General features: G+C 46.3%; 6 protein-coding genes across 6 annotated transcripts; 3 read left to right on the top strand and 3 right to left on the bottom strand.

Annotated features, from left to right (window-relative positions):
- Positions 1 to 3,112: 3,112 nt before the first annotated feature.
- Positions 3,113 to 5,507, bottom strand: LY89DRAFT_267924 (uncharacterized protein). The gene has a single exon (XM_018206334.1). It carries the CDS (start codon positions 5,222 to 5,224, stop codon positions 3,305 to 3,307), a length of 1,920 nt encoding a protein of 639 aa, XP_018064360.1. The 5' UTR covers positions 5,225 to 5,507; the 3' UTR covers positions 3,113 to 3,304.
- A 7,264-nt stretch (positions 5,508 to 12,771) lies between these two features.
- Positions 12,772 to 13,646, top strand: LY89DRAFT_689878 (uncharacterized protein). The gene is made up of 3 exons (XM_018215992.1): positions 12,772 to 13,067; positions 13,328 to 13,438; positions 13,506 to 13,646. Exons 1-3 carry the CDS (start codon positions 13,064 to 13,066, stop codon positions 13,595 to 13,597), a joined length of 207 nt encoding a protein of 68 aa, XP_018064359.1. The 5' UTR covers positions 12,772 to 13,063; the 3' UTR covers positions 13,598 to 13,646.
- A 654-nt stretch (positions 13,647 to 14,300) lies between these two features.
- LY89DRAFT_267882 (uncharacterized protein) lies at positions 14,301 to 15,001 on the top strand. Its single transcript, XM_018206333.1, has one exon. It carries the CDS (start codon positions 14,398 to 14,400, stop codon positions 14,851 to 14,853), a length of 456 nt encoding a protein of 151 aa, XP_018064358.1. The 5' UTR covers positions 14,301 to 14,397; the 3' UTR covers positions 14,854 to 15,001.
- A 3,894-nt stretch (positions 15,002 to 18,895) lies between these two features.
- On the bottom strand, positions 18,896 to 20,410 carry LY89DRAFT_689877 (uncharacterized protein). The gene is made up of 6 exons (XM_018215991.1): positions 20,177 to 20,410; positions 19,984 to 20,094; positions 19,670 to 19,930; positions 19,382 to 19,617; positions 19,080 to 19,330; positions 18,896 to 19,014 (listed from the first exon to the last, which is right to left on the bottom strand). The coding sequence occupies exons 1-6, from the start codon at positions 20,217 to 20,219 to the stop codon at positions 18,960 to 18,962; spliced, it is 957 nt and encodes a 318-aa protein (XP_018064357.1). The 5' UTR covers positions 20,220 to 20,410; the 3' UTR covers positions 18,896 to 18,959.
- Positions 20,411 to 20,652: 242 nt separating this feature from the next.
- Positions 20,653 to 21,322, top strand: LY89DRAFT_689876 (uncharacterized protein). Its single transcript, XM_018215990.1, has 3 exons — positions 20,653 to 20,766; positions 20,817 to 20,889; positions 20,938 to 21,322. The coding sequence occupies exons 1-3, from the start codon at positions 20,750 to 20,752 to the stop codon at positions 21,115 to 21,117; spliced, it is 270 nt and encodes an 89-aa protein (XP_018064356.1). The 5' UTR covers positions 20,653 to 20,749; the 3' UTR covers positions 21,118 to 21,322.
- LY89DRAFT_267866 (uncharacterized protein) lies at positions 21,103 to 23,570 on the bottom strand. Its single transcript, XM_018206332.1, has one exon. It carries the CDS (start codon positions 23,381 to 23,383, stop codon positions 21,347 to 21,349), a length of 2,037 nt encoding a protein of 678 aa, XP_018064355.1. The 5' UTR covers positions 23,384 to 23,570; the 3' UTR covers positions 21,103 to 21,346.
- Positions 23,571 to 23,958: the final 388 nt, after the last annotated feature.

The following is a 23,958-nucleotide window of genomic DNA, read 5'->3' as shown; positions in this document are numbered from 1 at the left end:
GAAGTACTAGCTTGAGTGAAACGACAATACGCAACAGCTTGTGGCCGGGCTGGTGATGTTTCTTGTGCTCTTGAGAAGACTTGTGCTTGAAAGGACCTGTGTTTGAGACTTCTGCTTGAAGAAATTAGTCCTTGAAAAGACTTGTGCTTTTATCTCTTCCCAGGACACCATTACACCAGTAAGACCTCGCACGCTGTCCAAGTTCACATAGGCCGAGCAGACTTTACTCCTCTTCGCCATGTAGTTCCCACCCTTTCCTCCCACGATTACTCGCGGACTCGACAAAGTGTCTGTGTTCGTGGCGCATCACTTCATTGCGCTCGGCCGATGAACTGTCAGGAGATGCTAGTTTATCGTTCAGCATGAAGTTGCTTTGCAGGTAGATTGAGCACTTACACTTCTCTGCCTTGGTAGCACGTAAGGTCAGATATCCAATCCAGAGACTGGCGACGCTAATGAGTGCGCTGAAGATCCCTATGGCTATAGCGACAGCTGTGTCGATCGAGACTGATCATCAATCAGTATGCGCAAGTTTCTGATAAGATGCAAAAAACAGAGAAAGGTTTTTGAACTGGCTCGAAACTCAACAGAACTTAAATGTCAACATCGACCCTAAGAAAATATATAACCCCCAATGATAGAGAGCAAAATACATGTAATTTACTCATAATGGATTAACGAAACTAAAATTTGGAGATGTAGGGGATTGATATCCACTGCATGTATCTCTGGAAGGGATCGATGGTCGATAGTAATCTTATATAGTTGTTGGCATCACCATTCGCATCAGCGACATCCAACTAGGCGTCATAAGAAAGCCACACAAGAAAAGATGGCGCGAGACCAGACAGTCAAACGCGAGTTCCGGGAACTACCTGCAGCAGTTGGGCGGTCAAGATTTGGAGGTGGCAGGAAATGACCAATGAAACCGGCCTTATGCGAAGCACCGGATAGCAAGTAGTCCGTCGCCCCCACGAGTCCAATTTAGAACAGCACTAGCGAAATCTCGACGTGGGGTCAGCTTCAGTCGTATAGATCGAGTCGTCCGCGTGCTCCAGCTTGTGCAGTATGCCTAGAGAGTGGCTCCAATGGGCATAAAATCGCCGAAGGTGGACATCGAGACAAGGTTACGAAAATAATAAACATTTACCAGCAGAAAGATAACGTTCCGCGAGGCTGCAAGAAGTAGCCACGAGGCTGTTTCGTTACGCGGATCTTGCACATCAATCGCAACTTTCATTTATCAAGAGAGAAACGGACTCCAAAAATTCAAAACTGAATAATGCATTTCGCTGAACGTCCCAGAAACCAAAAATTAAACCACTTGGTCACCTCCAAGCAAACATTCATAATCAAAGACTCCAACCAAAAGGTTGATTATCATCCTCTTTTCATGCCCCTCCTCTTCAACCCAGCACCTCTCGGTGCGATGAAGTACGTATGTTCATGTCTCATCACAGGCCCAAGTTCCTCCCCCAACCCCGTCGAAGTACCTGCTCAGCACTAATCAGCTTGGCCAAAAGCCCGGCAAAGAGAGGAACGAACTCTTTCCGTGCACTGTGGCTTGAAGAGTCAGGTATGCGAACAAGATGCTGATGAGACCAATGATGGTGCCAAGGAGGCCGAAGGCGATCGTGAGGGCTGCATCTGACAAGACTGTGGAGATTGATTAGATATGAGCATTTGTAAAAGTCAAGGAAGGAATGAATGAAGAAATGGGTAACGGCATAGAGAGACAAGGACAGTGTAAAAGCGGAAGGACAACGGGGAGGATAGATGGACGTAAGAACGAGTGCTGCATGAATGAACGGCAGATTTCCAAAGAAAGTATGTAAACACTGAAGGTGGAAATAAAAACAACATGAATGAATGACAGCACAAATGCCGCGGCCAAAGTCCTCCAACATATCGGTAAGACAAAAGGTAGATAAAGAAAGAAATATTATCCATAATTGTATATGCTCAAGATTATTGCTAGAACATTGTGGACATGCTCGCAAAGCCCGTAACGTAGTAACCTAAACGGAACTTTGTGAAAGGCAAAGAATTATAAAAACATACCCATGATGTATAATAAAGCCTTCAACTTTATAGTAAAGTGCAAGTCGACGTGTGAATGATCTGCAAGTAATTTCTTTCGAAAGACCTCAAGGAGTATGGTAACAAAGAATTGAAAGCAGAGTTATGTTCAGCCTGATATAGGTATGGAACGAACCTAGCTCGGCATTTAACCCTAGACTAGCGGAAGCGAGTCACATGACTACTGTGGCTACTTTTCCCTACCTACCTACTCGATTTGAGTTTAAAGCTCGGGAATTAGAACCATTTCATCTTTTATTCATTTCCCAGGAAGCAGCTGTGCATCATCTCTTTAGAGCTGTGGTGAACTTTCAGTCTTCAGGGCATGTCACCAAATGATGCGGCAAACATTACACTTGATCCCCACAACAATTTAGACAGACATTGACTTCCATTCTAATAAGACAGCGAGCACTAGCTCCACACTTGGGCAGGACACGAGTTACACAGCATCAAATCAACAGGACAAAAAGATCAATGTTCAAGTTCATGTTTATTCAACACCCCTGAGCTCATCGCAAGCCATAACCATACATACACTTTCTTTCCTATCCCGACTCGACTCCCATCCTTCCGCTGCCATATCCACAATTCTTTTGCTCTGCTCCGACCAGCAAATTGATACCGATCAACATATCCATCCATCGATCCATTCCAATCATTCCATTCCCTCTTCGCGATGAAACAATCCTAGCACCGACACCGAAAGAGCAGAGGAAAAAAACAATGCCAAGCCAAAAATGCACGCAATCATGAACGATGCTGAGGGATGCCGTCCCTCCCATAGCTACAGAGGGATGTTCTGCTTGGCATAGCAGGGTATTGTACAAGTCCTGAATCATTATGCCAAGCAAAAGTCGGCTATCCTGTCACCTCGCATACTTGCTTCAATTCCGAGTTGAGGATTGATGCCCCAGTAAAAAAGACAAAGGGAATATGTTGCAGCAAAGGTATTCGAAATCGATGTAATGGATTGAAAGAACGCCCTTGGATGCAGAGTTGATTTTCATTTCGTATGATGTTTTGGTAAGGGACTCGCTATCATTCGTTTCGTGCAATGGATGCATGCCTCGCTGATGGGATGGCCGTTCGTTGACATTAAAATATTAGGAAAATCGTTCGTCCGTACTTCGCTCCAGCGATGGTCTGACCTCAAGCCAGACATGTAGCATTAACCTGTGTAAGGAGGAGAGCCGAAAGTTGGGGTCAATAGACACTATAAGTGCTACTGAGTTGCAGCTACACACCAATGCCTGTGGAAGACCCAAGCACTTTTCTGGCACTCTTTGCTGCAATACTTCGTCCTCCTGCATCTTCGGCATTTGGCGAATTGTCTGGTGAACTCTTCCCACTTTCCACACTGATAATATGCACATTGTCTGATTCCTCCACGACTATCATCCTTGCGACAAAGATTCCTCATCACAACTCCTGCCCAATATTGCATATCTTGGCTATGATGTCGGACAGTAAACTTTTCGACAAGAGGAAAGATGTTGAAGTCGTCTGGAAGGAGGTATTCTTCTTCCTCTGAGTCGCAAGCAGAGGTGGATGACGTTGGTGAGGATGATGAAGATGGGGAGAAAGGATTTGTTTCATCAGCGTCAAGAAGGTGAAGCTCGGACCCAATCTTCAATTTTGGGACGAGATGGGACTTCTGAAAGTAGGAGCGGAGGTTGCAGTACTTTGAAACGTATGCGAGGAGTTGGAGAGACATCAAGACATCTTCGTCCCTTGGCATAGCTGCCAGGACTTGTCCGCTTGCTGCTGTGGGTCGATCAAGGAGATATCGAGGGATTGTGGCATTGGGCATGGTGGGTGGGGTATTCGCAGCAGTGGTTTGAGCAGGTGAAAGGCCCATTGCTGGACCAGTTGGAGTCGTGGCGTCGTTAATCATGCTACCATCAATAGCAGATCTATGTGTAATGTTGAAAGTACCCGCGTCTTGTGCTTCAGACACGGTAGGAGTAGTCAAGCCCAAAGGAGTTTCTACAGCAGTGAGCATGCTGTCTCCCTCGTCCATTGTGATGTCTTGGATATTGACGGGTGATTGAATATCCGCATTGCTGACACCTGAGATCTCTGGGTCTCCAGATTCATCAGATGCCATGCTATCAGCGTTGGGATCTTCAGACTCCCCAACAAGCGAAGCTTGGTGTCGAATGGATGGTCGTCTCCTGGAACGTGCTGAAGGTGCTGACATGGATGTAGGACGCACAGTAGGTGATCGGATTTGATTGGGAGGAAGAGGAGTCGTGGGAGATTCGGGTTGCGATGTCAAACCACCGTGGAAACCAGGAACCATTGATGGCAGACGATCCACATCACGAACGGGTCGGATGTTAAATCCATCTGCAGCGTCCATAGATGGGACGGCAGTAGCGAGAGGCTGAATATTATGGCGAGAAGGAGGTAGGAAATGCTGTCTGGCATCTGAGTTTCTCGGGTGATGGTGATGATGATGGTGGTGTCGATGAACAGAGAATGTGGTTCGCTCGGGTGGGGAAGTGAGCGCGAATTGTGGCCCGGTTGGAGTGGTGTCCATGGCGTCCGAGCCCGCCGTCAAAGGAGCGTTTGTGAATGTAGTAGGAATTTCGATAGATGGTGGAGGTGGTTGTCTGCGAGACGCTCGAAATTCTGATTCAAATCGAGATGTGCGGTTCCCGAAAGAACCCTTGTGAGAGCGACTGTGTTCGCCAGTTCGTGACCCATTCAATCGCTGCTCCTGCAATTTCTTCGCCTCCTCTGCTTTTTCACGACATCTATCAACGACTTTGATGTAATTGTCGAGAATAGTAGCAATGACTGGGACCATATCGGCCTCCACCACTCTTGTTCGCACGTTTTCCGATCCTCGGACCCCAATGTTGACAACGCATTGAAATGCCAAATTCCATTTCCACATGTCCATCATATCTTTGCTTCGCCCTGCTTTGAGAAGGCATACCAATCGCTCGACGCCGCCATCGACGGTCAAAATATCTCTTATCCGTGCCGATGATGTCGTGAGGTATGCGAGGTGGTTGAGCGAATTGATGAGTGGGAGGGTCGAGGTGCAGTCGAGGGCTCTGCGATCATACAAGGCGGTGGTGATGCCGACAGATGCCTTGTTGACATTGGGAATACTGAAATTAACTTCTCTCATGATGGCGATGGTCCGCACAATTGCGGTGTATCGGGGAGGTGACTCTTTTCAATCGAGCGTTTCAGCTGTCTGCCAACACGGAATATTTATACTGCGTAACACGGCAGACGGATGTTGCTTGCTCGAACGCTGTGGCTGTATATCTCTGGCCGACTGCGTGTTTGGAATGCAGATGTCGATGGGTTTTGATGGGAGGACGGCTGTGGGTGAACGTGATCGTATGTCGCGAGCCTTCAGCGGATCACGGTATTACCAACGATGATGGAATGATCGTACAAACAGCAATGTGGTATCAGGCTCGATACATGTGTGCCCGAGACTCGATGGAATCGATGTCGGTGAAGTTGTCGATGGGGGGAGGTGGAGGAGTTGAAGAGGTTGGAATTGCCTGCTGCCCTCGAGGGTGGAGTTAAGCGTGTCGCAGATGCTTGACTCCTGGTTCCAATGCAAGTCGCTTCAGCGGGTGCTGCGCGTGGGATGGGTCTGGCAGACTCGGAACACAACCAACAACCCAGGAGTGACGACGAGAGGGAGAATGGGCGGTGGTGGTCGAGAGAAAGAAGTCGATGATGGTCGTGGTGGTCGATGTTGGAGGAAGGAAAGTTCGCAGCGGATTGCGACTTGAGCGATCCTCGAAGGCTGCAAAACGGCCGTGCTTTGATTACGGGCGAAATTGCGAGGCAGGCGCGCTCCAAAGAGAATGCAGAGTGGGTTTCGTAAATTACTTAACACCACGCAGTATGTTATTCAATAGTATCTGCGTATTAATAGGGGACAAAGATGAATTTATTAATTCACTGCAGAGGAGAAAGGAGGATGAATTGTCGAGTCGAGGGTGGATGTTGGGTCGAGTCAAGTCGAGTCGAGTCCAGACAGAAGAGGAGGAGCAAGAAGAGTGGAAGAATTGACGGCGGCACTGACTACTGATTTTGAGGGTCTATCGCTCCGCTGCTGGTCTCTGCTGGTCTGGCTGTGGCTGGCTTTCTGTTGTTCTGCTGCTGCTGCTGCTGCTGCTGCTGCTGGGATTCTGGTGGCTTTTTGCGTATTGTGGATGGCGGCGGCGTCTGATGGTTGGCTGTCTATGGTTCAAGACTTAAGTCGATTCGGGTTTGGTGCAAGATAGAATTGGAAATACATTGGCTGGAGAAGGGCAGAGGCGAGAAGATATTCATATTACTCAGCATCATCACCGGTCGGAGATATTCTATTTTACGCATATTCCAAAACCTTTTTTTTTGCCATCGAAAATTCTACGCACGCAAGGCCAAGACATGATGGACGGATCTACGAGTCTCTGAAAGCAGAGAAGGAGCTGACAATTCGCTCACGCAGCTCACCTCTCAGCTCAGCATGTCCCTCAACTCGGTCACGATACCATCAAAAATCAATCGTTTCGAGCACCACTTCCAGAGTTACGGTATATCTTCGCTTCAAGTATATTGTCATGTGTTTCGATGACCTGCAGGTATGATGTTTCACGATTTCAGCAACTCCATCATCTCTTCAGGCTGTGAGAGGAAAAGGGGGGAACTCCGTTTCCCTCTCGTCTACGGGCGTACAGTACTTGGCACCTCAAACAAAGGATCCAGCATCGCGGTCTCCACACTTCTTGGATCGTCATGCTTCTCACATTATGCAGAACCATGCAAGAATACACGAATATAGAGGCATTGTTATAAGCATATCTCGGAAGCAGGACCACGTTGAGAGCCACTTTCAGCCTCCGATATCATGCCCGGGACGGTCCAAGCATCGCTCACCGCCTGCTCTCGCACGGCTGGTGTAACAACGTTCTTCCTATCGACGCCGAAAGCTTCATATCAGGCGCATGTTATGCCCAAGCTGCTGGAGCCGAGGATTGCGACATGGCATGGCATGGCATCTCCATCCTTCCACTTTCTTCAAATATCCTCAGCGTGTCTGAGAGTTGGAAAATCTCTGCCCTTTCTCAGTTGTGTTCTCTTCCACCTCGACACAACTCACTTCTCACTCACTTATGGCCAACTCACCAATACCAACAAACCAACATTCCCCTCATTCAATCATTCGATCATTCTCTCCATCACACCCGCATCACGGCATCCATCACTCATCAGTTCGGTACACGCCCCTCTAACAGCCACCCAATAATCCCACACCGCGTCAAAATCCCCAGCGCTTAACCACCCCGCCTCAAATTCTCATTGGCACACGCCTCAACTCTCTCCTCGAATCCCAGCTCTCAGACGCGCACTCGCAGGAACACACCACAGCTCTATCTATCACAAGCTTGTTTTTACCGCGCTTCCTAAACCTTCTTTCTTGCTATTTTTACTGTTGCTTGTTCGTTTGTTGGGTCTCGGATCAATTGTTTGAGAGGAGGGAAGCTACCTATCTGCATGCATGCATATGCATCGTGGACCCGTAAGCTACGGGAGCATGCGAGCTTGCAACCCTTTCTTTGCATGTTCTCAAGTTCCTCTCCACACTCTCTTCCAAAATCTCCATCTCCACATCTCACCATTCTTCTGTTGCTTTATAGCCGGAGCGCACCACGTGACAAGTATCACGTATCACACCTGCTGATCAAACTTCGCGATAAGATCGTCCGCTTGTCAGAAAAGGCCTGTCAGAAAAGCCAATTGAGCACAGACAGAGCAGAACAAGCAGGATGATGCAATTCAAGTCAGAAATGCATGCATCAGATGATCGCGGCCCGAGTCGGCACTGAAACGATGTTTGTTTGGAGCAGCGGGGTTGTTGCTTCTTGGTTTGTGATTTGGAAAGGAGAGGGGAGAAGATAGGGGACGGGTGGTTGTTTTTCCGTGTTTGGGTTCTAATTATGCGAGAAGTCCAGAGAGAGGAAGCTTGAACAGCTTGAATCGGGGCACCAAAGCCTATGTCACGTGAGCTCAATTTTTGATTGGAAAGATATATTGTTCTGCGTGTCTTATATTACATTTCCCACTCCTTTAGTGTCGATCGATACTATACTCACAATCGTCTTTGGCCTCATCAGCATCATCATTAGCTTCGCTAGCTTATTCATTGCTTACCTTACTCTACGAGCAATGAAAATGGAAAGCAGTAACACTCTCCGTCTACTTTTACCGCGTCTTCATTCCCAACTTGTTTTGACCTTCGACTGATGCAAGACGCAGACCAGAACGATGAGCGAGTCCCAGATTTCAATCAAGTCTTGAGGCATGAACATACTTATGTTGCTTTGCCGAGAGATATAGACCAAGGCGAAATGAAGGAGAGTTAGAGGCTTGTTTTCATACTGGAGTTCGGAGCGTCCAAGAGGGCGTACATCACCATTTTAAGGTTTTTCTAGAAAGGCAGGACCGGGGCGTTCTCCGTCTGGTCAGAGAAATTCACCAGTTCCTGTCGCGAAAAATGGTTCATGATATCTTTATGTTTACGCTTCGTTCACGCTGTTACTCTGCGAAGTTTCCTCCCTTTGCTATTGTTGTTTGTGAGCTTACTACATCCTGTCACGAACATTCTTAGTCGCAATATCGCATTCTTGATTCCCTCTCCACTGCTTAGCCGCTGCGCCCGAAGCAGCCTGTTCCTCACAAAAGAACATAGCTTCTATACTTCTCTTTGTGTTCACTTCTCCCCCTTCTTCAGTCTATGGTGTCTCGAGAACCGGGATCCCGAGTCTAGGTTGTAACGTTGGAAGGATGGACTGTTCTCGGGATACAGGAATGCCGCACCGCCGGCGATAGAAGTTTTGTGGCCTATCATTCCATACAAAATATATCCCGCCCCAAACTTCATTAAGTCTTCGGGAAAGCCTGACAAGCTATTCCTTGGCCAAGGTATGGCCTTTTTTTTCCCGAGCGGATATTGGTGCTGACATCGCACCCCTGTTTCCGAGCAACACTGAAATGTTTCTCGCAAAGCGATGTACCACCAGTCCTCTACGTGCGTCATGCGTCTAGAACGCCACCCTGCAGATCTCATTGGGCACGTCAACGCTCCAGACTGCAGCTGCAGGATGCGACAAGGTGTATGATGTCCACCAAATTTTCAACTAAAAAGTTACTCCCAAAGAAGATGCAAGTGCTGGAAATGATTCGCTTGATCGATCGCACCAATTACTATTTGAATGTCCGTCCTCCCAGTATCGGCATCTTTCAATCTCATTTCCTACTATCTGTTGTCGGATTTATATTCGCAAGCATGGGTAAGCGTCTTTGCTTTATGCATTACTTCACTCAGCCTTGTCTACCTTTGCCTTCCTTATTACGCTTATTTACCCGCTCTATACTGACACTATCCCTGCAGCCTCGATCGATACAATTCTCACAATCGCGTTCGGCCTTATCAGCATCATTATTAGCTTCGCTAGCTTGTTCGTGGCGTACCTCACTCTTCGAGCTATGACTATTGAAAGCAGTACGCTCGCATAGCTTCTAATGACATGGATATCAAACTAATTCCGGTTTGCAGACCAAAACAAGGATCGAGTCTTGGACTTTAGTCACGTATTGAGACATGAGCATACTTATGTCGCTTTGCCGAGAGATATAGACCAAGGGAAGAAGAAGAAGGAGAGTTAGCCGTCTGATTTTTCATGCTGGAATTCGCACTGTCAAGGCGGATGTACATCAGCTTTCTAAGGGAGTGGAAAGTTGGTCATCTAGTTAGGATTATTTATTACTTCCTATTACGAAAAGTGCTTTATGATGTCTTTACATGTACGCTTCATCTACGCTGTTTCTCTGCAAAGTTACCTGCTTGCTGCGGTGAGCTTAGGCAGTGGCAAAGCTCGGAATCTGAGGAGAGTGCTGAAGCGGCCCGACGCTCTTGCCTTTACTCTTGTTGTTTGCGAGCTTGATACATCTTGTCATGATTTTCTTTAGATGCAATATCGCATTCTTGATTCCCTCTAGCTTCTTCTTCGTCGCTCTCCATAATTTCATGATCGGAAATTGTGAGCGATGATAAATGTCGCGGAAAATGGCACGCTCTACCTAAATCTCAAATCTTGTACGCTATGTAACAATAGGAATCAATTTCAAGACTGATGTCATGATAATTCTGATGGTTGGTAGTTATGTTATTGACTAATATAAGTGTTCATTGTTTCCCGTCGTGTTACGACTCTTTTCTTTGACTTGAACAGACAAAGTTACGATGCAAGGTGAACTCATCAAAAACCTATTGGAAGTAAGTCCGCGTTGCTAAGTTTTATCTGTTCGGCTGATGAGAGAGGGACGGGTACCCCTCGCTCAGATCAGGGTCTTCGTTCAACCTAAATTCTTCCCATCTCGTTTCAAACCATCCACGTGATCCCCTCACTTCCATAATCTTGTTTGTGATAGCTATTTGAGGCTCTACTGCTAGAAATAGTCGCACAGCGGGCTCTTATTCCCCCATCGCTGGCTCACTATTCGCCAAACGAAGTATGCAGCCCCACGCCATGTGCATGATTTCTCCAGCATTGTCAGCATCCCAAATTGCATAACGGAGCCTCAGATGTCCCAATTGACTAGCCTCATGCTCTCATTTGCTCCACCGAACTGGTCCACCATAGTTCGCGAGGAGTTTTGAGGCTCTGCTCTGTCTTGTGCGGCTCTGTCACATCTCTTGAGGCTCTTCACAACAACATCCCTCTACCCCACTCACACCAATCTAATGGTGTTGCATATAAAACCACACTACGAACCTTCTTCTCAACATGTTTTTCCTAACCCACATCACTCAAGAAATCTCCTCAAAAACTCCCTCCAAACAAAAAAACGAGTAAGATCCCCACTAATCACATGATCCGACTAATCTCCACTGACTCCTATTAGTCTCCACCGGCACAGTTCTCACCATTATATTGGGCTTTATTAGCATCATTATTGGTGTTGCTAGTCTGTTTATCTCGTACCTCACTCTTTGTGCTATAATTATTGAAATTAGTACGTGGTCTTTTTTATGTACCTCTCACTTTCCTCTACCTTGCGTGGCATACGTATGTATCTTCGGTTAATATAATGATACAGATCAAAACGATGATCAAGTATTGAATTTTCGTCAAATGTTGGGGCACGAATATACTCATGTCATTCTATCGAGAGAAGAGGATCAGGGCAAGAGGAAGAAGGTTGCTTAAGTGCTCCTCCTTGGTGTCGGAACTCGCTCAGTTTAGGGAGATGTACAAAGGTGTTGCAGATTGCTTCTCAGGAGGGAAACTTTAGTTCGTCAGGCTTGTCCAGCAGTCCTCTAGATCAAAAGTCTTTAATTGTCTCTTCAAATTTGCGCCTTCTTTCTATCCAGTTTCTGTACAATACTTCCCAGTGCTTGTATCGTTCAGGAATTTCTTGCTCAATCATTCCCTATATGTTTGGCTTTTCTCCGCAGCTCTTTGCATGTCTTGTCTTGTCTTCAATATCGTTCAAAGGCAATCGTTGTTTGAACGATTATCAGCCTTTGAGCCCAAATTCTGTTGTTTTCCGAACAGGTTGAGAGCAGCTTTTGACGAGGCTTTAGCCATCCATTCCCCACTGCTTGAATCCCAATGCTTTTAGTTTCAAGCTAGTGACCGTATTCCCCTCGATTTGACATTTTATCTAAACAAAAGAATTGCGCACAACTAAGTTTCAAAGCCATAGCATCTGTCCAGTAAACATAGAGTTCGAGCCCCAAGTTTCTTTCAGCTTTCATCAAAAGACCAATGGCCGTGGATATTTTATGACATCATGACAAGTTGTGATGAAGCGAGTCCAATTTTCGCACGATAAGTTTCAGGTGCAATGTATGGAACTTTTACCTACGTGCCGCGCAGTGAGACGGATGTTTGTGGGTTTTTCTCTTTCCTGGGCAGTAAACTAGCTTTATTATAGCGATATGGGGACCCTTCTTTCAAATACTGCGTGGTGCGTGTTATGCTAGTGAAGTTGCTTTCGAAGGTTGTTAATTCGAGGGTTTTCTTAGTAGTTTAAACGAGCTTAGTTTCTTTAACTAAAGCTTTAATAGTCGGCGTTAAGGCACTCCTGTTGGGGCCCTACTGTAGGGTAGGGCCCCAACAGGAGTGCCTTAACGCCGACTATTAAAGCTGCTTTCGAAAGTAATTAAATGCAAAATCAAACGAGATTTTGAATTTATTAAAATAGATTAAACTTGCGAAGAAAATGTGCAATATTATAGAAAAAGATAAAATTAATTAAATATTTCATCGACGATTAAAACGTTAAAAAAAGTTAACATCAATTAATTACAAGTTCTCAAGTCACGAGTTCTCAAGTCACGAGTTCTCGAGTCACGAGTTCTCGAGTCACGAGTTCTCGAGTTACGAGCGAGACGTGTTGCGGGACGTGTTGCGGGATGTGTTGCGGGAGAAACGAGGCGTCATGCAATGCAGTTCAGCATATCCTTGCGCCCGTGTGCGGAGCTGCGAGATGGGCTCTCTTGCGGTACAAAAGTGGGAGGATGACCGGGAAAGCCGCTGTGCATGTTGCTAGAGTGAGCAACTACCTGCAGTAGTGTCTTCTCAGCGAGCCATTAGAGGATTTCGGTCTGACAAGATCTGCACGCCTTTCGGTTTCAGTAAAGCGATTGGTGTCTGGTGTGTATTGTGATGTTAGGATGCTATCATCGACTATTGCTAAAGATGATGGTTGCTCATTCTTCCGTACAAAATTCATGATATCGGGAAATCTGGTAGGGCTTTACCTATGCCTCACTTATTGGCTTCTTTCTTGCAATCGTGCATCTGTACATTCACGCGAGCGGAAGTCAGCCTCGCTGTTCGAGTTCGAGCATATCTCCAGCTACATATAGTCCTCAGTTCCTCCCACATCTCGAACACCCCTTTTGTGAGCTGTCGGTCGCACAAGGTATCCCCAACTGATGATTATCATGGGTAAGACATTTTCTCCCTCCATCAATCTTGATTGGTATAACCAGCACATCTCATCTAACCTTCGCCCTCCACCCGCACCAGCTACTGCCTTAGCCTCACCTACTCACTTTTTCCATCGTTCATTTCCTTTCTTCCTTCATCACTCACTTCTACTCACACTATCTTCCTCGCCATTCTCTCCCATAATATATCCCCTCTATCACTAACTTCTTCAACGACCCTTCCCCTAACTCTCCGCTTCGCTAATTCTCGTATTACAGTCTCTATAGACACAGCGATCGCCATCTCCTTCGGGCTAATCAGCGCCATCATTAGCCTCATCAGTATGCTGATCGCATACCTCACTCTGCGAGCCATGCCTTCTGAAAAGAGTAAGCTCTCTCATATCCCAATCTGATCTCTTCTTTCTCGATATCTTGGTCTGACAAATACATCCAGATAAAGACCACATTGCTCCACCAAAGAATGCGATGACCTTCCATCACAAGCACAAATATTTTCTTGCGCAGGGCGACGATAAATGGGAGTAAACAGAAGGAGCAGGTAGTAGTTCTTAAAACGAGAAAAGCAATTGGAGTTTCTCTTCCGGTGCACAGCACTTGCGTGACCTTCCTAAGCAAAATCATCAGTCACTACTTTTTTCCTCTAGTCCGATCTTTCCTGCGTCGATTCAAAGCTATTATCACTCCCCCCTGGTTGACTAGGGTTAGTCACCGCTTTCATGGTCTTCAGACTGACATAGTTGATGTTCAGTCATTGACAAACAATCTCCTTTTCACCCCCTTCTCAAGTACTAGATGTTTCCCTCTTCGCTTGGTCTTGATTGACTCGAGACCGAGCCAACCTTGTGGCTACATCACTTTCTCGAACCTGCATACACTTAATCATTGAGACGCTATCCCTACTTTCCTTTCATCTTTCTTTTTCTTCTGCAGCATAATCATGCCGAGTAATAAGACGCGCTTCATAGAAAGTTGTCCTGCTTTCTGATCACTGGACCAGATCATCACTAAATGACACGTCTGGGGCTACATCGAAATCTGCATTGATTTGACGGCGCGTTCCACGTTCGGAGCCCCGCTTTCCGAATCCGCACAGGAAGTCTTAATGACAATAATCACTATGGAGTTCTCTCTCAGATCGTTTATCACGTGCAGATCCCACCATTGCACCGCTAGATTCGATAAGCCCAAAAGCACTCTCCTTACTTCACGTTTGTATAAGTGACGTCCAGTTTGGACCACCAAATAAGCGGCGAGCACACATTCCGATCACATCCCTCGCCGTCAACTCAAAACACAAATTATCATGCCCCTGAACGCACATCATCATGATACGCCGTTTCTCAGCTTCGAGAGGCTTCAAAGCCCCATGTAAATTACTGTTACAGTCCTCAGCAAGTTCAAGTAGTAAATGGTCCGGCCTCTTCAAAAACTATATGCGGCAAAAAATCACTTCCAATCGTGGAATCAACATTGCAAAAAACCTTTGGATCGTCTTGTTCTGCAGTTCGTTTATCGTGCTGCCTATATTACACGTCATTCATACACGCCCTTCGGAGCAAGAAAAGGAACTCGCAGCTGCACAACTATCAGCAGTACAATCAACACGAAAGGACACTCTAAGAAGACGATTCGATGAAGCCAATCTCTCACCATACGAACGAGAGCGGTTGGAATCGGAATTATGGGCACCCTTGTGCAAATTCTTGGACATGGAAGTCTCTCGGATGGTCAGAGAGCAAATCACGACTCGATCCAATATTGAGCTTGCAAGATTCCCTTAGGCGTAGAGCTATCATGTTTCACATTCCTGTGGCTCCCTTCAAATATGTTATCTTGTCCCCACGTTTATTATCCTTCTTTACCAACAAGTTTTCCAATCTCTGTCACCGAGCGGTAGCTCACGTCCCATGAACACGATTCCTCTACAACGAAATACACCCCCTAAGTCATCGAATTTACTCCCAGCACATGCGCATGGCTGCAATCCAACTCCCTCATCGTGCTCAGCGGTCTCAAATACTTACATTTTCGACGACGGCCAAACCTTTCGAGATCTCGAAACCTCCACGTCCAACCCTACGTCCATCCCTTGCCAAACAATATGATCTATTGCCCCAGAATCGATACGCCAGATATACCCTTTATCTCATCTATGCCTCTCTTCTTACTTCCTGCACTTTCGCTACCACCCTTATGACCATTGACTCTCGACAATTTCGCAAAATGTACAAAAACGAGTACGAAGGGAAGGAAGGGGGCGAAAAAGCCGCCATCGATCAGTGGACGCGCATGAGGACTTCAAAACGATATCGCAAATTCGTGGACAGTCCGCTGATTGTGTCAGATGGGGATCGGGTATTGCTTGGACGTTTGGACGATCTTATTTCTCAACTCTGCCTCGAGGAGCTGAAGATCGAGTTACAGCTGGCCACGCGGGTTCCGACAGAATGGAGGAAAAATATTATTCTTATCTTCTGCTATGAATTCTGATATCAAATGGATCTAGACTCTTCTCCTCTCTGGCTTTGGCAACATCTTCTGATATCACGTGAACATCACTCGCTGGTTTGAGCATGCAAAATATCATTGTCTTGGTACAGCGGAGGTAGAGACGAGGCACGAAGAAAGTCTGAGAAGACGAGATTGGTGTTTAGTCATGGGTACACCACACTGAATCCTGGGCGTCATTGTTGCGTTGCAGAGATTCTGGTGATTCAGCACTCCAGTGTTATTGTTGTATGGTGGGAAAGCAAGATTTCCTTTCAGAAAGGCTGCACTCCTAGTCTTTTCCATTCGACTATCCCGTTGTGTCTAATTAGTGTTGAAAAATTGACATTTCGTTTTGGTTTGTGGCCGTCTTGCGGGAGGTTTCTTGTCATTCGCCCCAGAAGTCTAAGTGGTTTAAAGGTCTTTCGCGCTCCAGCTTATGATCGTTTACGCACGGCTGTTGATATAATAGGCTTTCTGAAGTATCTCGACGTCATTCTCTAGCAAGGCTCCCGAAACGCCAGAGAGCCATTGTCTTCTCCTGTTGTTTTATCCAATCCTATTGGAAACACGCGCTCACCTTACGGCTCACTTCTGGGCCGCTTAGAATTAATTCGCTTAACGAGCCCCGCGCAGTCACTGCGCGGGGCTCGTTAAGCGGATGCTAGGCCGTTATCCAAAGCTCAACCAGGAGACCGGTAATCGCCATTGAGGAAATCGAGACATACTGTAGCCATGTCACTTCCTCTGAGTATGTCATCGTTCCCTATAATTATATATACGTCTTGAGAGTCCTCGATAATAATGAACCCCAACGAGCAATCCTACACGTCCAGGCTAAAAACAACTTACCTTGCAACTTATCTTAATCGAGATGAGTACGTAGCCCCTCCACCGTTCGTGGACCTCCAAGTTTCAACGTTGTGTCTTATCGGTCACCTACTCTTCCACGACCCCTTAAAGTTCTTCGCAAGGCTAGCACTACCCTATGTGCTTAATCGAACTCTTCTTTCTTAAACTCCGCTTTCTATCTCCTCCACTTCAGTAATTCCTGCTGATGATATTCTTGCATAGTATCCTCGGACACAATTATAGCCATCGTCTTTGGGCTCTTTGGCACACTGGTCAACCTTGTAGCTGTCGTGCTCGCTTATCTTACTTTGAGGGCCATGGTTCTGGAAAGCAGTTAGTGTATTTTTCTATCCTCTGAGTCACACCCATCGCTGATCCATCAATCAGATAGAGCTTCGAAGTCTTCCAACGAGCTTAGCATTGGCAATTCACGATTCTATCATGAGCACCGACACGTGATATCGAGGAGTTCTTCCGAACACAGCTCGGATGGGGAGGAGTTTGGAAGAAAGAAGAAGGAGCGTTGATTGACGGCAGACTGCACGGATTCTATAAGCGTGCGTGGAGGCGTGTGGATGAGATTTTCTGAAGGTTTTAGATGTTTTGGGATTATAGAGACATAAACGACGTTGAAGTTCTTATCTGAAGAGACGCCTGGCTAGTGTTCTCTGTGCTCCTTACTTTCCTGTTGTCACTGTCGTGGTGGGCTACTACCCATATAAAGGTATTGTTTTCGGGTCACGATGGTGAGATCTCGTTGGAACTGGCCCTAGCATCTTGTAATGCGCTCTCCGGCCAATAGAAGTGACGACTTTTGTATTCCACGTGAGTGGCTTTCTTGCCATGGCTGGAGTGACACCCATTGGGCCCTGTTTACTCCTGTGTCCCGATTGGCAGTTACTTCTTTATGCCACGCTGAAAATGGGGAACGCACGAAAATATATAGAAGCGGAGTAGTTCTCCTTGTTATCACACATGAGATTGACATCCTCAACGCGGATCTCCACCGTATGTAGCTCAACACCCCGAAGGTCTTGCGCTCTCTTCACCATCCAGTTGGTCGTTCTTTAATCCCTTACAGCTTCATTAAACCATCGACATCATCACCATGGGTAAATAAATTACTTCTCCTAATTGGTGTCGCTAGTACAAGACATCTCAGCCTCGCCGTCTCCAAATCCATATTATTTCACCCCTGTCTCACTATGAATCACAACTCTAACATACTCTCCAGTCTCTATAGACATCACAATTGCGATCGCCTTCGGGCTGGTTGGTACCATTATCAGCCTCATCAACATGCTCCTAGCATACCTCACTCTGCGCGCTATGCTGCGCGAAAAGTGTCCGTTCCTTCCTTCCTCCCTCTTCCTTTTGTCTACTCTCTAAAACAGCGAATTCAGCTACAGGCCACGACCAGCCAACGGGAACTAGCATAATTTTCCGGCATGAGCATACATATTTTCCTACATCGAGTGACTCCGAACTAGAGTATGCCAAGAAATTGGCATAGATTAGAAGAAAGAGTATCTGTTCAGTATTCGGATTGAGTGATTAGACTCTACAAATAGAAAAGAATCGAACAGTTCTGTTTTTGTGGTGTTGACGTAGATCTCATCTTATCTTCAAGTTCGGATTCCAAACATTCTTGATAAGCTCAAAACTTCGTGACAAAATTTTGTTCACTTAGCTCTGTGTATGAATGGGGTTACGCAGCACATCTCGCCGCCGCTATGCATCACATAATCACAGCCTCACTTTGCGCAGCAGTGTCAGAAGGTACCGCGTCGGGGACAGATCACTCGCTTAAGTGGAGTTAGGGTAACCGCGCTCATTCAGGGGCTTGATGCCTGACGACCTCGCGGCGACAACCCTGCTGAGAATCTTGATTGCTTGTGCACCCCGCCAAAGTCCATTCAAATAGTCCGTTTCCCGGGAGCCTCGGTGCTATGTATATAATGAATCACAATTCCACTTCTTGTTAAGCCAAAGCCTATAGAATTGAGTCGCTCACTACGTGAGATCTCGAGCAAGAAAAAAAGAAATTTTTTCAAAATTCTCGCTATGCCGGCGATTGGTAAGTTCTCCTTCGTAGTTTTGCATCCTGTAATACATCATCGTATTCTCGCTCACGAATGTGTACAGCCTCCTCAGATGTAGCACTCGTACTACTCATCGGACTTCTCATCGCCCTGATCAATATACTTGCTGTTCTGGTACTTTGGATTGCGCTTCACGGCATGGGAAATTGGAAAAGTAAGCATATATGCTCCTTGCATCTTTTCTTGTGAATTGACAATTTTATCAGTGAGATCTTGTCCAGCCACACAGACACCAATGTCTGACTCCCGTCTGGAGAGTCAAGTGTGGAGGACATGCTCCGTGCCGACTCCCTGTAGCAGTGAGGATTATCGGCATTCAAGGGCGTCAAGGAATTGAAATCAAGTTGTAAGGGAAACAGAACTCGTATTGGTACAAGCTAAATGAATATAATACTGGTTATGCTCCATCATCCATTATTATCCTTATGTACTTCCCTTATTACTTATTATGTAGTGATTACACTTGAGCCGGATACAAACACAACCAAAACCGTCGCGTACCTAATCATTCATCATGTCAATATTTTTCTTTCACATGATAATCCATGAAGCACTTGATTACTCACGTCGTTCCTGCGACAAACATTTCTACCGCTTTTGCTTTGATCATTGCCGAGAGTAACACCACAAAGAGGAACGTCGCAATTGCGATAACTATCAACCGAGAATTCAGCCCGCTAAGTGCATTGCATACCACCACTGGAGCCAGTAGGAAGGCTATGACGAGACAAGCTATTATTCCTCGACTTATTCGTGCCAGTTTAGACCTCGAAAAGATATATACGTAGGAATCTCTGGACACGTCTCGAGAAAGGAGCTTGGCATGATTAGCTGAAGCGAACTGCAATCTCAATGTGGGTAAATCAACCTTACAAGAGATCCTTCCGAAACGAACAATAATGTCCTCAATCCAAGACTCGAGTTGCTCTGCCATTCCGTCCCTCGGTGAGGCAACAGAGATCAGATCTTCGCACTGCGTCAAGTACGCAGTCTCGTCCCTTGCCAAGCAAGCCGTACTGCTGACCCAGTTTTGCAGACTCAACACATCTCGTGGCTTTGCTATTTCGTAACTCAGCATCTTGTTGTTGCTCTCTACCATATTGTCTGTCGAAACATCAGCCTTCCTCATTCCTCCACGTCAGACTAGACAACGTACCATAGCGCTCAAGCGCAACTTGAATGCCTTCAATAACAGCACCCCTCTCGACATTGACATCCGATCGACTACTCCCCAAGAATAGAGGAGCTTTCTCGTCACGATCAATCTGCTCGAGATGTTTCTCGAGCAAGCATATTTTATCTTGTTGCAGGAGAAGCAAGCGTGCTCGTAAGTTGGAAAATCGCCGGCAGATGTGGAAGGATTTTTCCGCGCCGATGAGTGCGGAGTATCTTGGGTAGCCTTCGCGGTAATCTTCAACTGCTGATTGTCAGTAAAGTATGAACTCGCGTGATGGAAGGTAGTGAGTGTACTTTGTGTTTGTCGTACTTCGTATCTCTCGGTTTTCGCGAAGAGAGATGATACCCATGATTTGCAAGCGAAGAGGATGTTGAGTCTGAAGGTTCGTGGCGATTTTTGCTCGGCTTTGAAGTAGTTAGTAACGAATATCGTGTGGTGCAAGTTTCGACGAGAGCTTCAGAAGATAATGGCGAAGAGGTCGTGTACTTGAACCTCCGAGCTCAATGTCGCTCTCTGAGCGGACTGTCATGATGCTCGGCTATGTGGGCTGACGTGATAATCTTCCTTTCGCTGATTGCTTTAGCATTTGGGAGGAGCAAACTACCAGCGCACTTGGTTGGTTCAAAGTTTCTATCGCATGAAGTCGTGATGTGTAACGGTCTTCAAACAGAATGTTAATTCTATGAATCTCGATGCTTGATATCATGATTTAGAAATGCGGCTTTGCCAGCGCAGAGTGCATTGCATGTCTGTGTGCAAGCCTTGCCGAGTCTGCCCAAGAGAGGCTGACCGAGTGGAGTTTCTGTCTGTATTGCTGCTTTTATAAAACGGCTCTCATTGGTAAGCTTGGTGCCCAATGGGCGCAAATTTATGGTGAAGTGAGGCGTCCAGGTTGCCGAGCCTTGCCTCACATAATCCGCCCGCGGCAGGAAAACTGTCGTCGTGCATAAATATGAGCGAGGCACTCCTCAGCCTGAGACCGAAGAGGCTCTTTTATTTGTCCAAGAAAGGTCTTGCAATAAAGACCGCAAGCCACGAAAATGCCTTGAACAGTCCAAAATGGACTTCTTAGATTGGTGCAAGACTCCAAGCTGATGTTATTGGAGTAAGCTAACACGTGCAACAGCGATGAAATTCCCTCATTCACGATTCTTGGAGATGACGGCCGTGGCAAAATCAAGCAAAAGCCGAAACCTCTCGTCAGTGTCACAGGCTTTCGAAGGAACATGTGTTAATGAGGATTACAGCAATGCAAATTTCGGGTTGGAGATCTAGTGCAACTTCGTGTAGAAGGTGCCGAAAAGGAAGGTCCTTACAAAATCGAGACGGTAGATACTGCGAACAAAAAGTACACTCTTTGCGATAGCGCGGGATATACAGCTAAGGAGGGGAGGAAGTGGGGAGAGACGGATCTGGTTGCAGCTTAGTTTCAATGATCATTTGTTTATGCGAGCCGAGGAGCAACAAATGGCAGGAAACTTCTGTTTGTTGAAGTCACAGGAGCTGGTTGGCTGTTTGGGAGAGACAAAAAGAGTTCAAAATTGGGAAAAGACGAGTCATTGGGTCACTAATCTCAGAGCAGTATTCACTGTCATGATTTGCTATTCTGTTCTTTCTTGCTACACTTCCTACGATGCTTTAATTCTTCACTGGCCTTTAGTTTGATTTTGACGTCGTCTGTATGATGAAGCTCTGTGTTGACCATGCCTCGTCCGAGATGTCTCCTTCCCCACGATTTCCTGCCGAAAGACCGGATAAGAACCTATTTAGCGGCGACCGAGTTCCACGAGATGACTGTTGATGAGAGCGTGTAGCACCCGGGATGCTTGGCAATAGCAAAGGCGCAAATGAGCTTGGTCTTCTTGTAACAAACACTTTCAAGATGTCGTCGCATTGGAACATATTCCGGCTCTTGAACGAATCTGGCACGCACATTCCCCATTTGACTTCTTCGCGGCCTGTGCATACTTCTCCTTTTGGTGGTAGAACCTTGAACCCGCCGCCTCCCAGTTGAGATAGTAAGTTGTCGATCTGCCAAGATGGTCCCAGATCAAACACAGATAGATAGATGGTGTCGTCACTCAGATTTTCGATAGTCAGACACAGTTCATCATCTTCTCCCACCTCTATAAGTCCCTGTAATCCCAATTCCTTCCCTGCTTTATCGTGGAGGCGAACTTTGAATGATCGTTCGAATGGTATGCTTGGAAGGCGATTATCGATATTTGCGAAATATTTGAAAGTAGCGACATGCTCCAAGATATCCATAACTCGAGTCAAGGCATCGTCGCTCTTTGCATTGACTTTTGGTAGACTCGCTATTGCTCCCTTGGACTGGTTGAGGATCTGATACTCGTTTTCGTCATTGGGAACGACATTGAATAAAGCCTCCTGCCCTTCTATACCATCCATGGCAATAGAGAGATAACGTCTATGTTGAGCGGCTTCCAACCAAGATTCGGCATCAACGGGGCCAACGTTGATGCAAATCGGTACCTTCCAAGATGACAGTGACTTTATCAATCTGGCTTTCCATGGGGTCTTCACAGATCCTATCGTTGATATTGGTTCAATTGACACGAGGTCTGATGTGAGGGTATGAGTGGTTTCAACTTTAGCTGTGAAGACGCGCAAGTCCTCAAAGTCCAAACCGTCTTCGCTAGAATTGAATGGGTACACAGCATATTCATCGCCTTCACATACACCGTGTACTTCACCTGCTCCTATCTGCAAGGTGTTATCATTGGGTACCATGAAGACAGGAAAGAATTTCATAGACCGTCCTGACTTGAGCTTCCCAAAGAAAGAAAGGTTCGAGTTTCCATACCGCATCGGTGTCTGCCTAGGCCAGGAAATGTGGAAGTTAATGCAGAGTTGACGGTACAAGGAATCATGGGTAACTTCAGTTCCTGCTCTCCTCAACTGATTGAGCGCAAAGACCAGGAAAATAGTGAGGGCACCATATTTCTGACCATTACTAAATGTGAGCTCTTCTGCAGTCTCATGCGGACCGCAAGCGGAGAAGACGGTGTAATTCTTCGGGTTGATCAGCCATTGTGGTCTGACTTGTGCGTCTCGCAGAAGCTGTTTGCTTTGATCAATTGCATTGTTTGTACCAGCTGTCTGGGAACTTGTGCCAAGAGCAGATTTGTAAGGCAAACTTCGTATTCCAGGTTCTTTTCGAAGAGTTTTGCGCACGAAACCTCCAGAGAAACAGCAGTCGAGGACCAGAGTAACGAACAGCCCCTTATCTGCCATATCCTTCAGTAATGATGCTAGTTCTTGCCCCTCAAGATAGGAGCACCCCGTGTCATCAAATAGCACAAGAGCTACATCGCCAGTGTCTTTGTTACTGTTGAACATTTCTGGTTCGCCTTTGTTGGTTACTCCGTGGCCAGAGTAATGTATGTAGACAAAATCTCTAGAACTTGCTTTCTCGGTGACTCTCCTGAGACTGAGAATGACATTCTGGAGCGTTGGCCATGATTCTGGTTCTTCGACCGGCCGATGTGTTGCCGAAGTGGTTGCATCAGGAATACTCGCGACCAAGACATCGATATGAATGATTGATTTCTCCCCTTCGAGATATTTCTTGACGAGGTTTATATCGTTGACGCAACCACGAAGAGGTGCATCTTCGTAGAAATCATTACCAATAAGTATAGCCCAGTGGGCCGGAGAGTCGTCCATCATAAGTATCGAAAGGAAACAATTTGACGAGGAGATATCTATTCTCCAAATTGATTTTCAAGTTGACTTCTGTGCACAACTGGCTGGTGTGGATGATGGGCTTGGAAACCTAGATAAATCACGCCGAACTACATCTGGCCGTATTTGGGAACTCTTTTTGCCCCTCGTATTTCCTACGAGAGCCTTGCAGTGATGATGCGAACTTTAGCTTTGGTGTTGTCAGATCATGCTCAGCCGTCTTTTCATATTACTACCTGATTCGTTGCCATGCTTCAAGCGTTACGATAGGCGTAATTTGAAAGCCCAATCAACCAAATGTCGCTTGTTGTGCGACCCGAAACTGCATACTTGCGGCATCTAGGCAGCGATGCCAAACATTTCGAATTTTCAGGGTCACAATTCTTGAAGGGAGATTCGCAATTCAATGTGCTGAGGGCTATAGTTGCTTTGAAGTGTGGCGAGCCAATTCATCGTCTTATTCTCATTAGGATATTTTTTTTTTTGCAAAGTGAATCACGAACAGCGAGAAGAGGCTGTGAAAAATGAAGAGCCATGTCGACGTGCATCGTAACAATAGG

This window comes from Mollisia scopiformis, assembly GCF_001500285.1.
Source record: "Mollisia scopiformis unplaced genomic scaffold LY89scaffold_27, whole genome shotgun sequence".
Taxonomy (NCBI): Eukaryota; Fungi; Ascomycota; class Leotiomycetes; order Helotiales; family Mollisiaceae; genus Mollisia; species Mollisia scopiformis.
Note: the sequence above shows the minus strand (reverse complement) of the source record. Positions and strands in the feature narration are given on the sequence as shown.